The sequence below is a fragment of the Vicugna pacos genome, chromosome 6 (genome assembly GCF_048564905.1).
Source record: "Vicugna pacos chromosome 6, VicPac4, whole genome shotgun sequence".
NCBI lineage: Eukaryota > Metazoa > Chordata > Mammalia > Artiodactyla > Camelidae > Vicugna > Vicugna pacos.
Window position 1 is genome coordinate 20,655,508 of NC_132992.1, and position 21,617 is coordinate 20,677,124.

The 21,617-nt window shown below is 34.4% G+C and overlaps 1 protein-coding gene across 2 annotated transcripts in view; it reads right to left on the reverse strand.

Moving 5' to 3' along the window:
- GOLM2 (golgi membrane protein 2) overlaps nucleotides 1-21,617 on the reverse strand; it is an 85,814-nt gene that overhangs the window by 22,817 nt on the left and 41,380 nt on the right. For both annotated transcript variants that reach the window (XM_072962567.1, XM_072962566.1), the window contains exons 7-8: nucleotides 9,424-9,522; nucleotides 8,175-8,345 (exon numbers count right to left, since the gene is read on the reverse strand). In XM_072962567.1, the coding sequence (XP_072818668.1) occupies nucleotides 8,175-8,345; nucleotides 9,424-9,522 (270 nt within the window). The remainder of the gene's footprint in view (nucleotides 1-8,174; nucleotides 8,346-9,423; nucleotides 9,523-21,617) is intronic.

The window sequence follows — 21,617 nt, forward strand, 5'->3', positions numbered from 1 at the left end:
ATAGTTTGCACCAACCATTTACCTTTGTCTTATGTTTCTCCTGAAACACTCAGGACTGAGACTAGTTCAGTGGGTTATGCAACAATCTAATAACTCAGTTTCTGGACTGTGAAACTTCCTGGGGAAGTTTCAGACAGGGGAATGACAGGTTTCAGGACACACAACTCAAAAAAACCTTGGCATGTTAAATATTTCAAGCTGAAGGAATTTTAGAAATGGCATGTGCATGAAGGACTCTCTGACCTTCCCCTGAAATACGTCATAAAACCGCCATGTGAGAGGTTCCCTCCCTATAACTGCAGTAAAGGAACCTCCTCATACCCAACACAGAACATCAAGAAGGATCCAAACAAATAATTCTTGATAAGTATCCCCCAGTTTCCTACACTTACTGCATACCCTTTGTCCTACCATAGCTTTCTACATCTTTCTACTTTTCATCAGACCCATTATAAAAACACTCAGGTTTAACCATTTATTTGGGTCTTCATTTCCTTATGAAGAGCCCTGTGTCATGTAAAATTTATATTAGATGAATTTGTATGCTTTTCTCCTGTCAATCTTTTTCAACTCAATTTTCAACTTAGTAAGAGATCCTAAAAAGGTCAAGGAAAACTGTTTCCTCCCCTTCAACAGTTAATTACAGAATGATGTGGCATATACACTAATGAAAGTATGTTCAGTGGACTGAATTTCAGTTGACCCTTGAACAACATGGGGATTAGGGGCACCAACCCTCCACACAGTCAAAAATCTGCATTTAATTTAGAGTCGGACCACCATATATCCAATTCTGCATTCTTGGATTCAACCAACTGCAGATTGTGTAGTATTGCAGTATTTACTACTGAAAAAAATCCACATATAAGTGGACCCGTGCAGTTTTAACCCATGTTGTTCAAGGGTCAACTGTAGTGTCAGAAGGGAGTGACTGACTTGGTCAAGGCTGTAGGGATATAAGAAGGACTTTCTCAAATAGGTGCCAGCAGAGCACAGCTTTAAAGTATGATTAGGAATTTGCCAGAAATAGAACAGGAAAAGGAAATATTAGAGAAATTTCTATAACTTCAGAAGAATAGAGGAGATAGTGTGATACAGTGTAAAAGCTGTGAACCTGAAGATAATATTTACCTAAAGTAAATTATACTCTTTGGATCTAACTTTTCATGTCTGTAGCATGAAGGAATCACGTAAGAGTAGAGTCAGAAATTTTAATGTAAATATAAATAAGGCCTGAAAGCTTTGTAATAGTCACAGGTGACACGAATGTTGCTAGTCCAGAGTAGTGAGTAACAGGGTATTAGATGATTTCTAATGATTCCTTAAAAGTTTATTTCAAATAATTCTTCTATTATATAGAAATCTTAAAGGCAAATTTAATTTTGAAAAGGATAAAATCAAAGAAGAAAACTACAAGGTTAAAAAAAATTGAAAGTCAAAACTATACTTGAGAACTAGGTATAGAACTTGATAAACTAATAGTGAAATTCTTCTGGAAGAACAGAGAAAAAAATTAGTTTTTAAAAAACTTTTAAGGTAGGTTCAGATTATTATAAAGCATAGTTTTCAAACCCATATGTGATACTAAGCAGGACCCTGTGGGGCCCTCCTGGGTAGAAAAGCCTTTCTGTATCCTTCATTTTTTTTTTTAACATTTTTAATTGATTTATAATCATTTTCTCCATTTCTTATTTGTAAGAAAAAGGCTTTCAGCCTCCTAGACCTTCTTTGAGTTCCAAAGGGCAAATTCAAACAGATACTAATTAGGAGAGTGAGGGAATGCAGGAAAAAAGGAAAGGCAGTCAGGAAACAATGGTGCGGTGATGGAGCAGGGTCCTGGTTCCTCTTCAAGGGATATACATAACAATCTGATACAAATCGCTGAGTTCTTCTACAGGAACTAAGGTCTCCACCCAGGTGGGGGATGGTAACTTCAGGCTGAATACTAGTGTGGAGCCCAGACTGGTTGGAACCAGAAGGCTGATGAGTGAAATTCCTGGAACACCACCCTGTTATCTCACCTCCAACCAATCAGAGGAAGGTCACACACCCTGCAGCCCTTCCCCCCAGTTTTGCCTATAAACATTCTCTTGAAAATGAGTGGAGAGTTCAGGCTTTTTGAGCACAAGCTGCCCATTCTCCTTGCTTGGCCCTTGCAATAAACCTTTGTCTGCTCTAAACTCTGATGTGTGTATTGGGCAAACAAACTTGGGTTCAACAACAATATAGTGATTTATAATAAGAAAAATATATTTGGTCTTCCTCTTTCTGGCAGAGAAATCCAAAACTCTTGGAATTTCCTAAGTAATGAGAGCCATAAAGGTGTCTTTGGTTCTATTAATGAGGTTACTTTTAGAATGCACTCAAGGTTAGGGGCTGGTTTCTAGGACAATCAACCATATAATTAGAGGCTTGGAACTTTGACTCCCACCTCCCTGACCTCCAAGGAGGGGAGATGAGCCGGAGGTTAAATCAGTCACCAATGACCAAGAATTTAATCAATCATGCCAATGTAATGAAGCCTCCATAAAAACCTATGGAGATTTGGGGAGACTGGCATGCTTGGAGCAAGCATGGAAGATCCATGCTGTCTCCCCATACTTTGTGTCATGCTTCTCTTCCATCTGCCTGCTCCTGAGTTATATTTTTTATAATAAGCTGGTAATCTAGTAAGTCAAATGTTTCTCTGAGTTCTGTGAGCTGCTCTAGCAAATTAATCACATCCAAGGAGGGAGAATTCTTGGAACCTCAGATCTTCAGCCAGTTAGTCAGAAGCACAGGCAACAACTTGGACTTGTAATTGGCATCTTAAGTGGAGGAGGGGGACAGTCATATAGGACTAAGCCCTTAAACTGTGAGATCTGAGACTATCTCCAGGTAAACCATGTCAGAATTGAGTTAAACTACAGAATACCCAGCTGGTGTTAGAGAATTGCTTGATGGCATGGGAAAAACCCATACACATTGGTATTGGTATTAGAATCATTACCTTATGCTAGGCGTAAAGATGAGAATTTGAAAAAATGGATATTCTAGAGATAGATTAAAAATAGTGAAATAATTTAATGTGTGTGTATATGTGTATGTAGTAAATCAGAAGTAAATGTCACAAAGGAAAAATAAATAATAATCTTGGGACAAATGTCAAGGTAGAGAAAAGTAAATTTGTATCATTGTAAATTCCAAAGAGGTCAAATAATCCATTGGTGGTAAAAACAAATGAAAACTGAGTATTATATTTATGCCCAGATAAAGAACAGATGATTTTTTGCAAAAGAAATGAAGGTTGTAATAGGAGTCAAGAACTTGTGTTAAATTCAGCTAAGTTACAAGACACAAGATTATCAGACAAAAATCAGTCATATTTGGAGAAATGCAGAGAAAAAGGAACCCTTGTACACTCTTGGTAGGAATGTAAATTGGTGCAACAACTATGGAAAACTATATGGAGTTTCCTCAAAAAAATTAAAAATAAAATTACCATATGATCTAGCAATTCCATTTTAGGTATTTATCTGAAGAAAATGAAAACACTAACTTGAAAAGATACATGCACCCCCATGCTCATTGCAGCCTTATTTACAATAAACAAGATTTGGAAATAACCTAAGTGCCCATGGTAGATGAATGGATAAAGGAAGTGTGATATGTATATGCAAATGTGTATACAGATAGATATAAAGATATATATACATATGTGTGTGTGTATAGATAGATATAAATATATATATACATATACACAATGGAATATTATTTACTCATAAAGAGAATTAAATTTTGCCATTTGAAACAGCATAGCTGAACCTTGATGGCATTTTGCCAAGTGAAAATCAGAACCATATGTGGAATCAAAAAAAAAAGTAAAACAAACAAAAACCAAGGTTATAGGTATAGAGAATTGATTGGTGCTTGCCAGAGGTGGGGTGTGGGGGCATGGGAGAAATGGGTGAAGAGGGGTCAAAGGGTAAAAAGAAAAAAAAAATGTAGTTGATGTAAAACAACACATAAAATTTTTGAACCATGTTCAAAATATTGACTTTTTATATATAACACATATAATATACATAGGTATATTTTTATAATATATACAAAACACTGATGCATATCTATTATTTCTAAAAGAGTGAAGATAAAATGCCATTTAAATCTTTAAGATGAAATCAAATATTAGCATATGCTTAGAAATTTGCATTTAAAAAAACCCCCAAAGCCAAGGGGAAAAAAATCAGTCATATTCTATGTACTAGCAATAAACAATCTGAAAAGAAAATTAAGAGAACAATTTGATTTACAGTAATATCAAAAAGAATAAAATGCTTAGGAATAAATTTAACCAAGCAGGCATAAGACTTGTACACTGAAAACAATAAGAAACTGTTGAGAAAAATTAAAGATACCCTAAATAAATGGAAAGACATCCTGTTTTCATGGATTGAAAGACCTAATATTGTTCAGACAACAATACTCCCCCAAAGCAATCTATATATTCAATGCTATTCCTATCAAGATCCCAACTGTCTTTTTAGTAGAAATAGACAGGGAGATTTTAAAATTCACATGGAATTGTAAGAGATCCCAAATAGCCAACATTACCTTAAAAAAAAATTCATACTTCCCAATTTCAAAGTTTACTACAAAATTATAGTAATCAAGACAACATGATTCTGGCATCTGGTCTCAATGAAATAGAACTGAGAGTCCAGAATAAATCTATACATCTGAGGTCAATTGATTTTTGACAAGAATGCCAAGACTGTTCAATGGGGAAAAAAGGTTTCCTCAATAAAAAGTGTGTGGCAACTGAATACCTCTATATAGAATACAGTTGGATCCTTACCTCGCACCACTTACAAATATTAACTTAAAACAGATTTTAAAAACCCTACATATAGAAAATTATTATTGTGCTGAACATTTCACAGTGTATACACTCAAATCATTATGTTGCACTATAACTATAAAGCTCTTAGAAAAAAGCAGAGAGAGAAATCTTCATGACCTTCAATTTGAGAAAGGTTTCTTAAATATTACACCAAAAACATGAACAACAAAAGAAAAATAGATATATTGGACTTTCAAAATTAAAACTTCGTTCATCATAGGACATTATAAGGGAGTGAAAAGATAACCCACAGAATGGGCAAAAATATTTTTAATTCATATATCTGATGAGGGTCCAGTATCCAGAATGTATAAATAACACTTAAAACTTAACAACAAAGATGAATAACTCAATTTTAAAATGAGCAGAGGACTTGAACAGACATTTCTCCAAGAAGGATATAGAAATGACCAACAAGTACATAAAAAGATGCTCAATATCATTAGTCACTAGGGAAATGAAAATGAAAATCACAAAGAGACACACTTTTATAGCCCCTAGGATGGCAACAGTAAAAACAACAACAATGGAAAAAACTGTATTGACAAGGATGTGGAGAAACTGGAACTTTCATGCACTGCTGATGGAATTGTAAAATGGCGCGGCTGCTGTGGAAAACAGTTTGGCAAGTCCTTATAAAGCTAAACATGCAACTACCATATGACCCAGCAATTCTACATCTCGGAATGTACTTGAAGAATTGGAAATAGGTGTTCAACAAAAGCTTGTGAATGAATGTTCATAGCGGCACTATTCACAATAGCCCAAAGTGGAAACAATCCAACTGTCTGTCTACAGATGAACAGATAAACAAAATGTATTTATCCAGCCATAAAAGGAATAAACAAGGCTGAATCTTGTTGCAAAGTAAAAGAAGTCAAACACAAAAGGTGACATATTGTATGATTCCATATATATGAAATATCCAGAATAGTTGAATCCATAGAGTCAGAGAGCAGATTAGTGATTGCCAGGGACTGTAGGTAGGATAAAATGGGGAGTGATTGTTTAATGGGTACAGGGTTTCCTTTTGGGGTGATGAAAATGTTCTGGGATAGTTGTAATGATTGCACAACATTATGAATGTATTAAATACCACTGAACTGTGCACTTTGGTGAATTTTATATGTACTATACCATAATTTAAAAATTATTTTTAATTAAAAAAACTTTTGCATAATAAAGTCTCATATCACAAAAGGCAATAGAAGACGAAAACTGTGGTAAAGGTAATTTATAAAATGTTGGCATCTGAATTATTTATACAGATTTGACACAAAGACATAGGATCAATCTCCAAAGTTATCAGGCTCAGTGGTCAAAATTGATGCATACATTACATTATATACCAAGATATAATTATAGTAAAATTCCTCTTCATAAAAACAGGCCATCAGAAAGTAAAAGCTTATTAAAATATTCTTAAGGAATCATTATATTCTAAATGCCTTATAAAAGAGTTTAAAAGCAAATGTGGCCAGGGCCATAGGGAAATAAATAAATTTAAACATCTCTAGTTACACTGTGAAACTGTTCTAGGGAACAATCTGACAATATGTACTGGGAGATATAAAGTTAGTCAATTACTTAGACCTAGAAATTTAGTTAGAGTATTACTTTTAAAGGAACACCCAAATTAGAAGCAGGAAATAATTTGAAAATAAGTTATTCATAGTCATGACGGCTAACATGAGAAAATACAAAACAATATAAATAATCAGTTAAAGAGTAGAGCTAAATGAACTATTGTTATTGCCTAAACACAATGGAATATATGCATGACTTTATGTGTGTATGTGTATATGTATTTTTAAAAATGACAAACATGTAATTATTTAATAGGTTAAAATGTACGTGAGAAATAATGTCAAAGTAAATCACAAAATATTGCTTACATTGGTTTCAACTATATATATATACATACACATTGAAAAGAATTTGGAATAAGATTCTAAAACTCATTAGGCTCCTTTGAAAATAAATATATAGTAATAATTTCCTGGCAATCATTTTCCAATCACATTCTTTACCCAAAGATCATTTAAAAAAAAAAGAGAACTAAGGCAACAATAAAAAATTTTTATAGAATAAACCATAAGTAGAAGAAACTCTTTAAGTGATCAAATTAAGATAATCAACCTCTTTTTGTTGAGATAAAAATTTTGAGGGCAACCCCCAATAAGATATGAAGGAATATTTTTTCCCTGTAATTAAAATGTTAGACATATTCTTGTAAATAAAAACATTTTTCCTATAATACTTCAGTCAAGATACACAAATATGCCTAAAAATATCAAGGAAGGAAAGTCAATTAAATGTACACAAACTATAAATTCAAATGGATGCAGAAATATGAATAACTGTCATACACCAATAAAAATATTTTGAATACATTTTAAAATGTTAACACTGTGCAATTCTCACTGTACAACCACCTGTGTACATATAACTGCCTAAACATTGCTCTCAACGGTTGTTGCCATAGAAGGCATAAAAAGCAAACAAAAGCAAACTGGAGCTTTTAGATATTCTGTCTGTACAGAAGCTGAAAGGAAGAAGCCTTAAAAAGCAGAAGCAGTGAAAAGTACAGTTTAAAAGAGCTGACCTAAGAGACACTGTCCTGCCCCCAATTCTCTCTACTATCAGAATTTTTTCTTCTACTTCCTGAAAATCTGCTAAATGGAGATTACGCACATTAACAGATACTGTCCATTTATCAAAATCAATACCTCTGAAACAACGAAGCAGTCATACTTTATTACATAGTACTATGAATTCGTCCAATTTCTTTCTTTTCCCTCCTAACACCCAAATGAAGCAAACTGTAATTGGAGGAAACAGTGTGAAAGGAAACAGCACTGAGCCTTCCACTATGGTAGTGTCCCTAGATCTATAGTTCTTCCAGAATCCATTTTTCAAAAACTCTGTATCTTCCTTCTCTACTAATCAAAGTTTTCATTTATTAGTCTAACAAAATATATCATTTCTCCCTTCTCAAAAAATTTTTACATTCATAAGAACTAACAGCATTTTAAAAAATCAACTCACCTGAAATTTATTATTTAACATTGGCGAATAAGAGAAGCTTTTTAAAGTCTTCTTTAAAATATCTCTATTTAAAACCTGCTTTTCTTTTCAATTTTATCCCCATCATACTTTCTCTTTTTTATGCATATAACTTTACTATAAATTCCTTAGCGATTATAATAATGAACACCTTAATTAAGCCTTGTAAACAAACATTATATTTAAAGAAATCTTTTCAGCATAATATTCATCAACTGATTCTTACTTTGCTTTAATTTATGGAAATCACCAGCTCTATCCTTGGCAGCCTGCTTTAGAATCTCTGCTTGAATTCTGGGTTCATTCTCCAAGTTAGGGCCTGGAATTAAACGCTGAAGAGGATTGGAAGGGTTCTGTTTTGAAGTTCTGGGGTTTCCGTTGTGGTTTACATGAGAATCTATGGCATAAAAACATCAAATTAGGGTTATATTTTACAGAAGAATTTCATAAGACCTACTTTAGAAAAGGTAAGACACACTGTTATCTGATACTGGATAGTCAGGCAGCTTTTGTTTAAAGCTTAATTTTATTTCTTTAATCAAATTTCATACCCAATATGATTTTATTTGTGTGATGTTTACTATCATTCCCAGGTGAATATATTTGGTATCGATTATAAACCTACTCACCAATCGGATATATAGTAGAAACTCAAAGACTAAAATGGTAATGATACCTGTATCTTTACCTCCCTCCAAATTCTATATTGTTGTCAGAAATCTCCAAAATCCATTAAGGCTTTTAGAATTTTTAATCTCAAAGTCATTTTCATCTACATAGTGACTCACAAGTGTTAACTCTTAATTCTTTCTTATTAGTATCTCCTGGATATAACTTTTCTTCCCCTCATCTCTTTTTCCTTCATCAAAGTCTTGATTTAGATCCTTATTATAATTAATTTTAATCATATCAATTCTCATTTTAGGAGAACATTTCTGTAAAATTGAGTAGGTATTCAGTAGAAAACGAACAGTAAGTAGAGTAGGGAGTTTAATACAGGTTGATCTCTTAAGTTATAGAAGGCCTCTGTGAGATAAATTTGAACACAGTTTGGAGAAGATAAATATATATACACTGACAGTGATGAAAGAGAATGTAGTTCGGAGTGGAAGAAAAAATAATTCTTCTGCTCTTAATAATCCATTAGACAAAACGCATTTTTAAATGATTATTTCTCCCTGAGCTTTTATCTGTCACTTGATAATATATAACATTAACTAGAAGAATGAATGCTACTTCACTGTGCTGCTAAATGACATATTTTATTCACTATATATCTTTTAAAGTTTTTTTTAATTAAAATTTTTTTTTTATTTTGAGAGGAAGGTAATTAGGTTTGTTTATTTATTAATGGAGGTACTGGGGACTGAACCCAGGGCCTTATGCATGCTAAGCAGGCACTCTACCACTGAGCTATAACCTCCTCTCCTAGTAAGCTGATTTCCAAATGGAATTTTAAGAATGAGACTTCATACCTGGAACCATATTTGGGGAGAGAGGTTGTCCAGTTGGAAGATGGGAGATTGCTTGATGGCTTTCATATTGAGAAAAGGAAACAAGGGGTTTCTTTAAAGCTAAAAGAAAAAAGAGATCCATATTATTCCCAGTGATACTATGATTTCTAAAAACCAACCACCATGAATTTATATACACTGCATTAATCCTATGATGCTTATTCTAATTTTGTAATTCTTATAGTTGATATATTAACTAATTATTTATCATTACTAATTGATACACTGTACCATCCATCATAGATTTTGGTGATCAATAAATTCGACCGGAACACAAGACAGGAACGCTGTCTTATTCACCACTATGTCCCCAACACCTAGAATAGTGCCTGGCATATAACAGGAGCTCAACTAAAATTTGATGAATGAATAAATAAATGAATCTCTTCAGATACAACGAGACCTTTCATACAGATAGGATAAATAAAAATTGACATTTATAGACAAGGTAAAGTAATGAGAATATGCTACTCTAAGTTGATCAGATTTTAAATATAAACTAAACATGACTGACGCAACAAGCTGAGATTTTATTTTTGAGGGAAATTTTAAGTTTTGTACAAAGGGCTTTACTAGCAAAGACGTACATACTTAGAGTTGGGATTTTCTTCTCCTTTAAGAAATGAAGGCAACAGGGAAAGAGATCATTTTTCACTCACTCCACTAACTCCACTACAACCTTGGGCAGCTTAATTTGACAGAAAGGCAGAGAACAAAGATGGAAACTAGAGAGAGGGGGAACAAAGAGAAAAAAATAAAGAGCCATCTACAAGACACAGTTAGTTGGCACATTTTATTCTTCTAAAATGTTGGTGTGGCAGACACAATGCTATGTGACCTTAATTCATCATATTTTTCCTGGGTACATAAGAAGATCAGCTTTCCTTACAGTTAGGGGTCATAAAACTGGGTTCTGACCATGAGGATGTAAATGAAACTGAACATGCCACATGCCACCTCCAAGTAGGCCAATAAATCTTCTGTGCAAATCACCTACAACTTCTCTTCCCTTCTGCCACAACTTAGAAGGCTACATATGAAGATGGCGACATCAAATAGTAGAAGGGGATATTGTTCGGAGGAGAGCTGTGAAGACAGTCATCCAACCTGCATAAGAGTGTAACATGAACAATAAATGAGCCTTTACTGTTATAAGCAACTACAACTTGGGGGCTGTTAATACATTATAGCCTTGTCAATCATAACTAGTATACCTGGGCTATTTTTATAATCTTCAAAATTTATCTCAGTCATTATTTCATTTATTATTACATAAATTTCTAAACTTAAGGACCCAAGAAGTTTAAAATTCACTCTAAGAAAGAAACCTACTCAAATTTACAGAAAGTTTGAAACATTATGCTGTACACCAGAAACTGACACACTGTAAACTGACTATACTTCAATTTTTAAAAAATTACAGAAAATTGAGGTTTGTGTTCCCATTTCCTTGTTCCTATTGCCATTACAATGCCCAACAACCACCTCTGCACATAAGACAGCTAAGTAACAACAATCAGCTAACATCTTAGAAAGAGCAGAACTTTGTTTGCCAGGTTTTACAATACAATTTTAATTTACTAACAGACTCTGAGGACATTAAGCATCTCTGGTAGATATACTGGAAAGAGAAGTAAGTCATAGTTACAAATTTGTTGATCACTGTTGAACCCTAGCTGGCTCCAGCACTGTATAAACCAGAAGACAAGAGAGGGCACCTTCACTACTAAACAAGAAGTGAGCATACATGTTATTAGTTTTATATAATAATCCCTCCTGCTCAAGAACAAGGTGACTATTTAGAGGCAGAACTATGTAAATTTGGATAGGTAGAAGAAAGTTGGATTAAACAGAGCCTTTATAAAACATCCAGAAGAGTTTAATTAATTTTTTTATTGAAGTATAGTCAGTTTACAATGTTGTGTTAATTTCTGGTGTACAACAGTGTTTCATATATATATATACGTATATATATATATATACATATTCCTTCTTGTATTCTTTTTCATTATAGGTTATTGCAAGATATTGAATATAGTTCCCTGTGCTATATAGTAGAACCTCATTGTTTATCTATTTTATATATACTAGTTAGTATCTGCAAATTCTGAACTCCCAATTTATCCCTCCACCCTCCACCCTCTGGTAACCATAAGTTTGTTTTCTATGTCTGTGAGTCTGTCAGAAGAGTTTAGAACTGATATACAGGTATACCTCTCGATATTGTAGGTTTGGTACCAGACCATTGTAATAAAGTGAATATCACAAGAAAGCGAGTCACATGAATTTTTTTGGTTACCCAGTGCATATAAAAGTTGTTTACACTATACAGTAGTCTGTTAAGTGTACAGTAGTATTATGTCTAAAAAAACCAATGTACATACCTTAATTTAAGAATACTTCATTGCTAAAAAATGTTAACCATCATCTGAGCCTTTAGCAAGTCATAATCTTTTTGCTGACAGAGGGTTTGAAATATCTCAAGAATTACCAAAATGTGACACAGGGACTAGCAATGAGCAAATGCTGTTGGGAAAATGGCACTGGTAGATTTGCTTGACACAGGGTTGCCACAAACCTTCAATTTGTAAACAATGCATGATCTGTGAAGTGTAATAAAGCTAAATGCAATAAGACATGGTATGTCTGTCAAAGAAACTGTACAGTCACCCCTCAGCATTCCTGGGGACTGGTTCCAGAACATCCCCAACCCCAGCCCCATGCTCGAGTCCCTTAGTCAGCCCTCCTTATCCAGGGCTCTGCATTTGAGGATTCAAACAACTACAGGGTGTACACATAGCACACAATCTGCAGTTGGCTGAATCTGGGGATGAGGAACAAGAGGATAAAACTGTGGTAATATGGGACCTTACAAGCTTAACATGAGTTAATACATTTCTATAAAAATTGAGAAAAATAGAAGAGCACAGAGAAATTTTAAATGAGTTGTGATTGTAATTCCACCAGTTAAAGATAACCACTGCTACTAATTCAATTATCTCTGTTTTGTTTTTCTTCTGTACATTATACCATATACCTTAAACAAAATTAGGATCTCATCATACATACTATCTTATAAATTGATTTTTTATTTAATATTTTATACATTATTTTTCTATGCCATTCCATTTTCTTCTACAACATTCCTAAATGCTACTACTGAATCAAAACTTCCAATTTAATAGGTTTGGCTAGAAAGATCTGGGTAAAGAATTGTCATAAGGACTTTAGAGCCCCATAACCTGCATCAGCTAAGCTGGTTGGTGGATAGACTTTTACTACTTAGAAAAAAGTAATGTGTGTTCTGTAAACACTTTGGTTTCTATACTTTGACTTTTTCGTTTACTTTACTTTACTTTATTTTTGTTTACCTCTAGCCTTCTTTTTGTTGAACTAAGAGGAAAGGTGATTTATTTATATCTAGCACAAGATTGAGGCTTTCCAGGACCAGAATTAACAGTTATAGTTAGTGGTACCAAAACAAATGAAGATCTAGAAAACACTAGTGGACATGGAGACAACTAGGAGTGCTAATCTTGCTCTCTAATTTTGTATAGGGTTCTTCAGACTTTAAAAAAAACTACACACACAAGTCTCTAATAATTTTTCCTCCACAAAAATGAGATTACATTGTACTTGCTTCCTTGTAACCTGCTTTTTTCATTAAAAAATCATAGATATATTTACGTCAATAAATATGTCTCAACATTTTCATTTTTAATGACTACATATCACATTTTACAGACAGAACAAATGTGATGAACTAATAAACCTACCTATAACACGCATATGGCTTTCAACTTATCATTATAAGTAATTTTATGATGAGCACTCTTGTAACTACATGATATTAAATCCTCCGGGAAGTACTAAGCACTGGGTCAATGACTATGTGTACTTCTTAAACAAATTAAGAGAAACTAAATAAATGTGAGCACGAAGACAATAAAAGTAGGGGAGAAATAGACACTGAAAAGACTGAAAAGAATTATGTATGATATTAAAGTTATGACATATTTTATGATATATTTTACCCAGGTCCTATCCATTGAGGACCACTGAGGTCCAGGGGAAAATACAAAGGTCAACAAAAAATAGCATGCTGCTATCAGATAATATCATTAATAACTAGGCTGCTAACATATATATCATTGATACAGCTACTAATAAGGAAAAGTACCAAAGATAAGTGATAAAACCTACTTACCATAAAGACAAAATACAGGATACAAAGCCACTAGAGCACACAGATTTTATCTTACCACTATCATACTGGGTTTTGTATTTTTTCTAAAAGAGAGCTATCAACATGGAAAATTTATCATTTGACAATATTTATTGTGTCTACTCTTTGTTAAGTAAGCACTGTTTTAAAAAGCTGGAGATTCAGCAGTAGACAAAACAGACCAAGTTATTGTTGGACAGGTAACAGAAAGTAAATAAAAAAGTCTGTATAGATATAATATAAATGTCAGAGTGAAAAATGCTACGCATAAAGTAAAACAGGGAGGCGTGATAGTAGCCGGAGATTCTATTTCAGGTAGTTCGGTCATGGGAGTCATTTTTGAAGAAGAGATATTTGAGCAGAGGTGTGAATAAAACGTGGAGGAAGAACATGCAGGCAGAGACCAGCAAGCACAAACAAAGTTACCTTGAGACAGGAGCATGCACAGCATATCTGAGGAAATGCAAAGAAAGGAGTGAGGGGAAAGTGGTAGAAACGAAGTCAAAGAGGAGAGAAGGGGCCATATCAGAGACAACGAAGAGTAAAAAATCATTAGGAACAGGTAGTTACGGGGCTGGGGCGCTGAGGGCTGGGACTAAACTGGTAATTCCAAAGAAGGCAATAACAGTACTAATTATAATAATAGTAGCTCCCATTTTCTGAGTATTTAGTATGAACCAGGCACTAATTTCATGTCACTCTCAAATCTATCTGAGATAGATATCCCCTTTCACAGATGAGGAAACTGAAACTCATGACAGAGAGATGAGACATACCTCTCTCTTGACTTAAAAATTCAAAGTAGTCATTTCTCAGGAACCTGGCTGACACGTTTACAAAAAGTGATAGGAAGTTTAGGGTTAATCCTCCTCGACTTCTCTATCAGCACTTTGAGAGCCAAAATAGAACTATCCTTGCCTTTCACTCTCCTTTTCTTATTTCAATGGCAGGGCTGCAATCTTAAAAAATGTTCACACTCCCAGTTTCTGCCTTACAGGGCTTCACAATCCAGTGTCTGTGACTAATGAGACAGAACACAACACTAGTGAGCCGTGGTGCTCAAATCTGGAAGCACTTCAGTGTTACAGATACCACCCCAGACATATGAATATGGGGACGGTACCTAGGTATCTGTATATATTAAAAGCTCCAAAGGCGGTTCTGTTGCAGAGCCAAGTGAATAAAAGACAATAAAAAGGATGGACTTTGGAGTTAGACCAGGGCTCAAATCATGGCCCTATAACTTATTAACTGTATAACTTTAGTGCCTAATTTCTTGAAGACTCAGTTTACATTTGAAAAACAGGGATAATGCCATTGGGCCCTGCATGATCAATCTGGGGATAAGTGAGAATATTTGCTAATGAAGTATGATAGAATTCTAGCAAATAGCAGGTGTTCAAAATTTACTAAGTATTTAGAGTCATTAAAGTTAAGTATTTATCCTTAGAATGAAAAAAGAATCCAAGATTCAGGCTGAGGAACCAAATTCATTTAAAAATAAAACTATCAGCCCTAACCAATTTACTGAGCTTCCTGATTACACAGTTTGCTCTCAAAGTCCTGATAAATGTTTACTTACAGCAGTGTTCTGTGAAGTTTGTGAAACTCTGATCAGTAATTGCCCATTAAAATAGTATCATTCTGAAGCATGAACATTAAATATGAAACAATGATATATTCTTACATTACTTCGCTCTGTGTACATGAACAGATATAACATGCTTATAACTGCTCAAATACTGACCAGCGGGGCCATCTCAGCCTTCTAAGAAATACAGGTACATATCTACAGAGACTATTCAAATGATGATCTCATATGGCTCCTAAGACCTGGTCTGTGAACTGAAGTTCCTTCAAACTTAAAGATCCATTTATATAATTTAAAAATAATAACATGGACTTCCCCCCTGTAGCCATGACATAATAACCAGTATTGGACTTACCCTCTCACACCCCAAATAATTTTTAATATCGGCAAAAGAGATAAGGCAACTGTTTTCAGGCACTAGACAACCAGCAGAACAAGACCAATCCTTGGAAGAAGTGATATACATGAGATGAGAGGAGCAGAAATCTGCATGGATATTCCATGTGCTCTTTGGCCAAGTCCTGGGCTGTGTATATATAGGGTGAGACTCTATGGGGCCTAACACAGAGCACCTACCGCAGGGTTGAGAGCTGAACAAAAATAACAAAGGTCATGCACCACTTGGAGGCGATGGATCTCTGGCCCAGCTACAGGACAGAATCTTCACGGAGTATCTTGAGCATTCAGATGAGATGTTAAAAGTTCACTTTAAAAGCAGGGGTCACACCCTAGAGTTAAGGCCATGCCCTCAGACTAGGAACAAAATCAGTACTGACCTGTCCTAACAAACATAAAACCAAGCATAACAGAATCAAGAGGATCCACCAGTAGTTTAACTGTCAGCAAGAACAAAACTCAACACCTTTTAAAAGAAGACAAAAAAATCTATATTTCCTTAGTGTGGCATTCATATAGCACACAATAAAATTACTAGACATACAAAGAGATAGGGACTATGACCCATAATCAAGAAAAAAAGCAATTTACAGAAACAGACTCAAAGATGATCCACTTGTTAAAATTAGCAGACAGGGACTTGTAAACAACTGTTATTAATACATACACACACACACACACAAACACACACATAAAAGAAAAGATAGGGACACCCAACAGAGAAGTGGAAGCTAACACAAGAACCAGATAGAAATTCTAGAACTGAAAATACATCTGAAATGAAAAATACACTAGATGGGCTTTGAACAGCAGTCTAAACACTGCAGAAAAAGGCATCAATGAACTTGAAGACATATCAAAGACATTAAACAAATTAAAGGAGAAATATTATTGTAAAAAAAACTGAACAGAATTTCAGTAACCTGCGGGACATATCAAGCAGTCTGAAATGCATGTAATTTGAGTGCCAAGAGAAAAAAGAAGAGGGCTGAACGCTTTTTTGAATAATGTTTGAATCTGAATAAAGGCTGAAAATCCCCCAAATTTGGTGAAAAACATCACCCCACAGACAGAAGAACCTCAGTAAATCACAAGCAGGATAAATACAACGAAAACCGTATCAAAGTACATCTTAGTCAAATTAATAAAAATTACAGCTAAAGGGAAAAAATTTTAAGCAGTTAGAGAAAAAACACACAATACAAAAGCACAACAAAAAGAATAATGGTTGACCTAGAATCAATGGAGGCTAGAAGACAGTGGAATACATCTTTAAAGTGCTGAAACAAATAAAAAAAAATCAACCCAAATTTCAATATCCAGTAAAAATATCCTTCAAAATGAGTATGAAATAAAGATGTTTTCAGATAAACCATAGTTGAAAACATTTGTTGCTAGAAGACCTGCATTTCAAGAAATGCTAAAGGAAGTTCTTCAAGCTGAAGGGAAAATGATAATCAAGATAGAAATTAGAATCCACAGGAAGGAATGAAGAGCATTGGAAACGGTAAATACGTGGCAAATATAAGAGACCATAATATTTTCTTCTCCCATTCTCTTAAAAGGTTTTTTAAAGCAAAAATAATAATCCTGAAAATATTGGGATTTTTAACACATAGAAATAATATATATAACAACAACAGCATAAAGAATGGGGCAAAGCAAATGGAATTATATCTTTGTAAGATTCTAATATTTTACATGAAGTAATACAGTATTATTTCTAAACACACCATGATATATAAAGGATGCATATAGTAATCCCTAGAATAACCACTAAAACACAATATTTCAGAAGTACAGTTTTTAGAAAGTGAGAGAAATAGGTATAAATTAAACCCTCAAAGCCGCTTAGTCCTAACTATCCTATTCTCTCTGGATGATACTTGCTGGTTTGAGATGCTATTTTGATTCCTTTTTCCTTAATTGTGGCTGGTATAAACTGTAGATCCATGAAATATGACAGTGAAAGAAATATCTTTCAATTATAAACCAAATGTATCATTAGAAGTCTATGTAAATTTAGTAGTAGTTTTCAGGAATATGTACATTTTGATATTATGCTAGTGTATTCTCCCCCTTCAACAACAACAAAAATTGCCCAATTTTACATAATTTGTTTCTTCCATAACAAGAATCTTTGAAAACTTTTTTTAAAGGGCTAGATAGTGAATATTTTAGGCTTGTAGGCCATACTCTGCTATTCTAGCACAAAAGCAGTTATTGACAATACATAAACAAACGAGCATAGTAATGTTTCAGTAAAACTATTTATTACAACAGGCAACCAAGCTGTAGTCTGCCAATTTCTGTTTTACAAGATGCCTAAGAGTAAAGTTAACATCTATTTATAGTGATTTAATTAGTTAAAAACTTTTAATGTATTTTCATAAATTTTAGATAATTTTTCCTCTGAAAGCTCTAACTTTTATTATTTAATTTATTTATTTATTACCTTTTAAAGTGTTTTCGTGGGGAGAGAGGTAATTAGGTTCCATTTTTATTTAATTATTTTCTTTGATAGAGTACTGGGGATTGAATCCAGGACCCTGTGCATGCTAAGCGTGTGCTCTACCACTTGAGATATTCCCTCCCACCATAATCTCTAACCTTAAGAAAAAGATCTTTACCAAAGAAAGAAAGAAAGAAAGAAAGATTACATTGTTTCTTTAAAACATCTTCTATCTTATTTCTCCTCTCAAATATCACTGTAATTTCCTCTCTTAATTTCAAATCTAAAAAAGTTTAAAACTAGTAATATAAATATGTAGCTGCCTAAAATTATAGGTGCCTATAATAGCATATAGGTAAATATTCAAGTCAAGAAGGTAATGGGTTAAACTGTAGGACTCCTGTAAAATCTTAGTGACTAACTCCAAATCAACATCAAAAATAAACAAAACCCACTGAGGTTTAGTTCTGTGACTTAGGAATCTGAGAAGCTTAAGCATCATGCCAACCATAGGCACATGCTATATACCCCTTGATTGTTTCAGAGCTATATTTTAAGTTAGTTCAGCTCTACAATGCTGTGGTTTCTAATATAGTCCTAGCTTTGTAAACAAAATTGCCATTAACACTTAAGAGGTTGTTTTAGAATTACATGGATGTGTTCTTTTCTCTACCTCCACATATACGTCGGAACTTGTACTGGTATTAAAAATTTTGACATAGATTACTTGGGGGAGAAAAGACAACACTCAGTAAAAGGAGCGACAAGGAGATAATATGTTTCTGTTGATAAAAATAATCACAATAATAACAACAGCAACTAAGGCTTATTATATAGCAGTGGTTATGTGCCAGGCACTGTTTTAGGTGCTTTACATTTAAATCTCACATCCACCCTGTGAGACTGAAACTGTTACTATCTATTTCATAGATAAGGATTAGGGCAAATAAATGGTCACATGCTTGTTAAAAGATAGAGCCAAGGGTTTGAATCCAAGCAATTTGACTCCAGAGACCACTGCCCCACTGCTAAGGATATTCTGATAATTCAACTACACACTTTCACTGGTGCAAGGCATGACCATAATGGGAGCTCAAGATACAAGGATACAACATGGCTTTCCTTTATGTTTGCATCGGACTGACTACACAGCTCAAAGTTTCTCTTCACCAGTAATTACATGAAAATAATCTCTATACTCAAAATATTTCTCTAAATAATTATGAACAATGAGTTTCAAAGCAAAGCACCAGCAATTCAAAGATGTTCAAAACTTAACCCAGAGGATTTCTGGTTTCTGGTCCTGTACATGAGGAGCTTAGAAGATGCCACTCTGTCCTAACAACAAGAAAAAAGCTAAACAGGCTAAAAAATCAACAATTCTTCTTGGGTCCAGAAGAGAGGATGACAAGGGCAAACTGTTACCACCATGACTGGAGAGAGAGACAGGCAAACACAGGGGGTCTTGCTTTACAGGAGAGACTAATGAACAGAAACTGCCACAGGAACCAGTGCTGGGATAGGAAAACCTGAACTGTAATCAGTTAATTACTAGAGGCTCATTATGGACAACTCAGAGCTAAAAACTCTAGGGGGACCCAGTCGTCGGGGGGTTCCCACAATATTGTGAGATGTACCTCCAGCAGCTCAAGTAGGTTCCCACAGTAAGTACTGTAGAAAAATCCCCTTGGGCAGGGGGAGGGTAAAGGAACCATTCTGAAACACACAAAAGCACTCTGTTCTTCTTGACAAGGTCTGCCCTTTGGAGAAACTAGTTAAACAGAGCCTAACCTGCTAGGGTATTATCAGAATCTACCTGACCTGGGGAAGAGAAATACCCAACTCTAGCTCACTCTAGCCATCCTGTTCCTAAGGGGGAGGGAAAAACTAAGAAACCCTGAAACCCTTGTGAAGTTCACAGTCCAGAGGCACAGGCTCACAAAAAGACAAGAGACTCAATCACAGGACTACAGCATGCTCCCCTCCCCCCATACCTCACCACCATATTACTAAAGGCCTATTAACAGCAGTTCCTTTTTCCTGGTACATCATGTCCAGGTATCAAGAAAAAATTACAAGGTACACTGAAAGGCAAAAAATATAATTTGAAAAGACAGAGCAAGCTTCAGAACCAGACATGGCAAAAATGATGGAATTATCAGGCCAGAAATTTAACTGTGATTAATACGCTAAGAACTCTAATGGATAAAGTAGGTAGCAGGCAACAGACAGGCAATGTAAGTACAGAGATGGAAATCCTAGAAAGAACCAAAAAGAAATGCTAGAGATCAAAAACACTAACAAAAATGAAGCATACATTTGATGGGTTTATTAATAGACTAGATAGGCCGAGGAAAGTAGCTCTGAGCTAGAGGATAAACAACAGAATCCTCAAAAAAACAAGAGGACAAACAAACACTGGGAAAAAACAGAACAGAATATCTAAGACAACTAAAAAAGGTGTAACATATGAGTAATGAGAATACCAGGAGAGTAGAGAGAAGAACAAAAGAAATATTTGAAATAATGACTGAGAATTTCTCCAAATTAATGTCAAACATCAAACCACAGATCCAGGAAGTTCAGAGAACACAAAGCAGCAAAAATGCCAAAAACTAACAACAACAACAACCACAAAAAAACCCAAAAAACCCCCAAAACAAATAAAACACTACTTCATAGCATATCAGTTTCAAAGTATAGAAAATCAAAAAATAAAGAAAAATTAATCCACTTTTACACAGTTGGTGGGAATGTAAATTGGTGCAGCCACTGTGAAAAATACTATGGAGGGTACTTAAAAAACTAAAAATAGAACTACCATATGACCCAGGAATTCCACTCCTGGGTAATATCCAAAACAATGAAAGCACTAATTTGAAAAGGTACATGCATCCCAATGTTCATAGCAGCATTATTTACAATAGCCAATATATGGAAGCAACCTAAGTGTTCATCAACACACACATACACACACACAATGGACTACTACTCCATCAGTAGATACATTAACGAGGAAAGAGCTAAACACTGAACAAACAGTAAAAGAAGAGAAAGAAAAAACAGTGAATAAACTGAAGTGTAGGGTGATTAACTGAAAGGATAAGTCAAGTCCTAAAAACCTATATAAGGGTATTACTATGCCATATTAAAGCACACCAACAACACAGCAGTCTGGGAACATTTAGTCTGAAAGAAATAAGTCATATATATTTTGAATAAACATAAATGGCCCTTAACATAGCATAACGTTGTGAGCAATAACTCTGAGTCATCAAGAAAAAGTTCAAATATGGTTGAATCTTAAGGCAAAGGTAAGTACTTTATACATTTCAGCAAAATTTCTCGTGAAAATTTTACCTAAAACAAGTGCTGGCAATTAATGGGTAATTGGTTAACTGGAAGTATCAATCACCCAGATACTGTGACTTTTCTCAGGTGTTACTCAAAAAAAGAACAGAGTCACATGAAAAATAACATGATTGCTTTAA